At 38.8% G+C, this 4,571-nt stretch overlaps 1 protein-coding gene across 2 annotated transcripts in view; it reads right to left on the bottom strand.

Moving 5' to 3' along the window:
• Positions 1-1,840: 1,840 nt before the first annotated feature.
• FAM81A (family with sequence similarity 81, member A) overlaps positions 1,841-4,571 on the bottom strand; it is a 56,002-nt gene continuing 53,271 nt past the window's right edge. For both annotated transcript variants that reach the window (XM_012728803.1, XM_004687731.2), the window contains exon 9: positions 1,841-4,158. In XM_012728803.1, the coding sequence (XP_012584257.1) occupies positions 4,034-4,158 (125 nt within the window). In that variant the 3' untranslated portion in view covers positions 1,841-4,033. The remainder of the gene's footprint in view (positions 4,159-4,571) is intronic.

Consider the following 4,571-nt stretch of genomic DNA (forward strand, 5'->3'; position numbering starts at 1 on the left):
CAGGGTATGGAGTGGAAGGCCTTAACTCCTTGCCACACTATATGGTCCTCTCCATAAGGCTACTAACAATATGGCAGCTTGCCTCCTCCAGTACAAGAGAAGGGAGGGTGAAGGGAATAAACAATCCTTGTATAACTACTATCAGAAATGATGAGCCATACTTATGCTTGTTTTGAGAAGTGTATCAATAAGCCCAGCCCATGCTACAGGCAGAGCATTACACCAGGGTGTGAATGCCAGGAGATGAGGCCCATTGGAGGACATTTTGGGGAATGCCCACCATAACTAGAACCTTGACTCTAATAGTCAGGTAGGCCTTCAGCACAGGAATCTATACAAAAAGCAAAGCTAAGTATAGTTCCATGTAGTGAATGTCACTGTTGACTAGGTTTCTGAATTCACCTTCATATTTTTCCTTCCTATGGATCCGATTATCCACTTACAAAGCACATCTTCTGTCAGTTAGCCCAGGCACACACCAGCTCTTCCAGTCTGTACAATCAAGCTTTAAATGTGAGCTGACCCCTTGAACACCAGCCCACCCACGTTGGATTTCATTTCCCAGCTTGAACCCTGGACTCTGTACCCTCAGCCTCCATGTCAACATGTTCCCCTCCTGAAATAAAGTTTGTACTTCCCCCAGCTCTGATCCCGAAACTGTCCCCTCAGGTGGATGTGGCTGGTCAAGGTGCATGATAGTAACTAGCCTGAGTCTGCTAGCCTTCCCCACATTCAGGGATTGCCCCCATTCTGATCTTGTTTGCTTTGCTTTTCTCTTCATCTAGGCTCTACTGTGTTGATGTCACAGACTGAGCTATAACTTTCTTTAGAGGGCAGAGTCACTTTCCATACATGACCCCAGCAGAATGAATGATTTGTGGGTTTTTTTTTTTCAGGCTGAATGCCTAGTAGGAGCCATCTTACAAATTACAGGGAACCATCTTATCTGTTCTGCTCTGTACTAATCCAGTACACCCTTCTCCCAACAGTCCACAACCTAATCCGTTTATCAGCACAAGCATAGCAGATAAAATGCCTCGAACCAATAGTCCTGCCATATCAGCTGATCCTTGCTGCCACTGATACAACCAGAGGAAGATATCTTGTATAAGTTAATAAGGTTGCTTTTCTTTGGAATTTGGATTGGGGCATTAAAAATAAGACTTGAACTCCATCTCAAGCAGAGATGGAGCAGAAGTTGATCATCTGGCAAGTTATTTATGTGCAAAGGGGGGATACCTCTTCACAGGTAGGGTGGAGTACTGGGCAGGTGCCCCAACTGTGAAATTAGGCTGATTGATTTGAATGGTGGTTACTACTTACTAGTTGCAGGATTGGGGCCAATTGTTTAACCTTTAGGTGACTCTATTTTCTCATTTATAAAGTGAATCCTCACTTAACATTACCAAGTTTCTTGGAAACTTGGAAAGAGAAACAACATGTAATAAAAGTAGATACTCAACATTTCATGTTGACTGGGTCTATTTTTTTTTTCCTCAACAAAATGATATTGAATGCAAGGGAGTTATTCAAAGACCAGCTCTATTTAACTTGTAGTTGAAGTGAAATAGATTAACACATGGCAAAATGACAGCACAGGTCCAGAACACACATTGGGAAAGGCCAGTTTGCACTGTGCCACAGGCACACAGATGGCACAACTCCCAAGGACTTTGTGGTTGCCAAGAGGATCTTCCAGACCTTCCATCACTTTATATCAACCTTTCAGAGGATACCGCAGACAGGTAAGAAGAGCAGTTCCTATGGTATTTCAATTAATTAATTTTAACCTTACACTAAAGACTTAAATGTCAAACTACATGCCATAATCATTTGGAAATTTTATTATTTTTATTGCAAATTTCAGGTAAAGGAAAGAACACAGAAGCTGATTCTCATTAAACTTTGGTGATAAGAGTAGCTATAGGTCGAGGCTCCCAACCTCGGTGGTACACGAATCACCGGGGGCCTGTGATACATACTGATGCCTGCATCCCTCCTCCCGGCAGTTCTGACTTAATGGGTCTGGGGCCGCTTGGGCAGCAGTAGCTCTTTGAACATCTCAGGTGATTCCAGCATGGAGGCAGGGTGAACTCATGCTGAGTTCATGGTGTGGGACTGGTGGCAGCAGAAGTACCTGAGCACTCAGTGGACAGTTGAGCATCACCTGTTCACATCATCCCCTTGGCCAGAGTCCAAGAGTCCAGCTGGTATCCTCTGTCCCCATCATCCCAGGTGTCTTCATGTGCTGACTTCCTCCTCAGAGACCCTTGAGAGAGCTACTTGTAAGGGCTGTGGCTCTCTGTATGGCCTGTGCTTCGACTTGGAGAACTGTACTAAACATGGTTCTCTATCTAAAAAAGAAAATCACTTTTGGATGACAGAAGAGCATTAATGCTTTTTTTTCTGTAAGTGGAAATAGTCCTCCTATATAAAGTTGAAAAGACGCATGACAAAATAAGGAGATATGTGTTGGATAACATATTCCTTATATACCATCTCAGGTCCAAATTAAAAAAAAAACTTCTTTTGTCAAGCCATTGAGGGTAAAATATTATGTACTTTAGCAGCATATTTTATATGGGTAAACAGTAATAGCCAGTTAGATATTTCATTTATGATTCATCCTAAAAATAGAAAATGCTTTAATTTTCCTGAGTCCTTGGCAAACAAAAAAAAATAATTTTTAATTTTAAAGTATTCCTATTTATTTTTTTCCTGGGGAACCCTCACAGTTTAGAACGGTGTGTATCTCACTACCAGTTTTAACATACATAAGTGAACAGACAGCACTGGTGCCAATTCTCAATGACTCATCAAAGATGGTGATTCAAAATAAAACAGCCGTCATCTACAAAGTTGCTCAAGATGAAAGTTTCTTGACAGTGTTAGAAATTTGATTCTCTGTCCATACAAAAGTATGAATTTCTATTCCATTAATAATACTGAATGATTAACATCTTAACAGTGATAAAATTTTTAGAACATTTAAAAAATACATAGGATCCCATTTTTACATCATAATTCCAATGCATTATCATGCCATCTATTTTGTCTGCAAAACTTTTATAGGGTACAATGCATTGACGTGATAAAATCAAGGCACAAGAATACAGTAACAATAATTATATATAAACCCTAGCACTTTGTACCAATTTTGGAAACATCTAGAGAAGAGATCATAAAGCCTGAAAAATTCTCACATTTGATTATGATTAATGAATAATTCATTGTGTAATAAATAAGCTATTAACCACCATTCCATTATTAAATATATGGCTATCACTATACAGGCTGAGGATAATTGAAAAAAGTTTTAAATATTAAAACCTCGTATATCTAGGTGGTTTATGCAGACATTGTGCCTTGCTTTAGCTAGATAATTTTCTGAAGTTTTCCATTTTAATTTGTAATCTCTATGGCCATTATAAATTTTTAAATTATTTCCATTAAGCAAATAGCGGGGTGTTTCCCCAACTGTTAAATCTCTCCCCCTACAAAAGACAGAAGAGTTATAGGAAGATAACCAAAATAAGAAATGCACAGACAACAATAATAACCCAAATATGGACTCTAAAGGTTGAATTCTAATCTATCAGGACATTCTCTGAATTTAGGGTAATGAGCAATACATTCCTATGACAATTCATTATATCTTAATTTAAAAAATCACCATGACATTTCAAAAAAATAGTAAAGTCTTGGCTAAAGCATGAAGCACTGAAGGGGGATTGTTAAGTGTTTTCATTCATAAAATGAAAGGAATAAAAGCCTTTCAAAATCCAGGGAGAAGAGAGGCTATTCCATTTAATTTAGAGAGGTGACATAAAGTGGTAAAAATTGTACTTAACACTTTTACAGAAAGGGGGGTTTCAAGACTCAAGGTAAACATTTAGACCCATGAAAATATATTTTCAGCACATGCACGCCATGGATTAGGACAGTCCCCAATGCAGCAACAGCGTGGCTACAGAAGTCTCTAGCTTCTAGCCACACTGGAAAACCACCTTTAAGGTCCTTGTCCCAACTCCCTTCACATGGGAGTTTCTGGTTTCTGCATTTGTTGGATTTGCTTCTGTAGCTGGTCCTTGTCCAACTTCATCTTGGCTTCCAGAACTTGCCTGAGGGAGCCTATGCTTTCATAGATGGCTGTAAACCCTTTAAAAAAAGGTAAGTTTTTACAAGAGTTAATGTTTTTAAACAATGTGGTGTCTAATTCTACAGTGCATAGTAGTAATTGATTTAGGCAAAAAGTTAATAATGCTGAAACTACTGGAGTAAAGTTTGATTGAGAAATAGCATAGTTAACTAGTTTCATAGTGTCAACCTACAGACTACTCTTTAATTACAAGGGGAAAGGAACTCTCACCATGTGGAAGTAAGGCAGATAGATACCACTTTAACCAACTGATCAAAGCTAACAGCACTAATACCAAGAAAATCCAACATCAGGTATCCTTGGATTAGCTACCATTCTCTGGCATTCTATATAAAGTGCACAGCCTGAATCTAATTAAAAGTAAACAGTGGGAAACAACCAATCAGAAGAAGCAGAGATAAAAAAAAAAAAA

The sequence above is a fragment of the Condylura cristata genome, unplaced genomic scaffold (genome assembly GCF_000260355.1).
Source record: "Condylura cristata isolate star-nosed mole 26May11 unplaced genomic scaffold, ConCri1.0 scaffold00023, whole genome shotgun sequence".
NCBI lineage: Eukaryota > Metazoa > Chordata > Mammalia > Eulipotyphla > Talpidae > Condylura > Condylura cristata.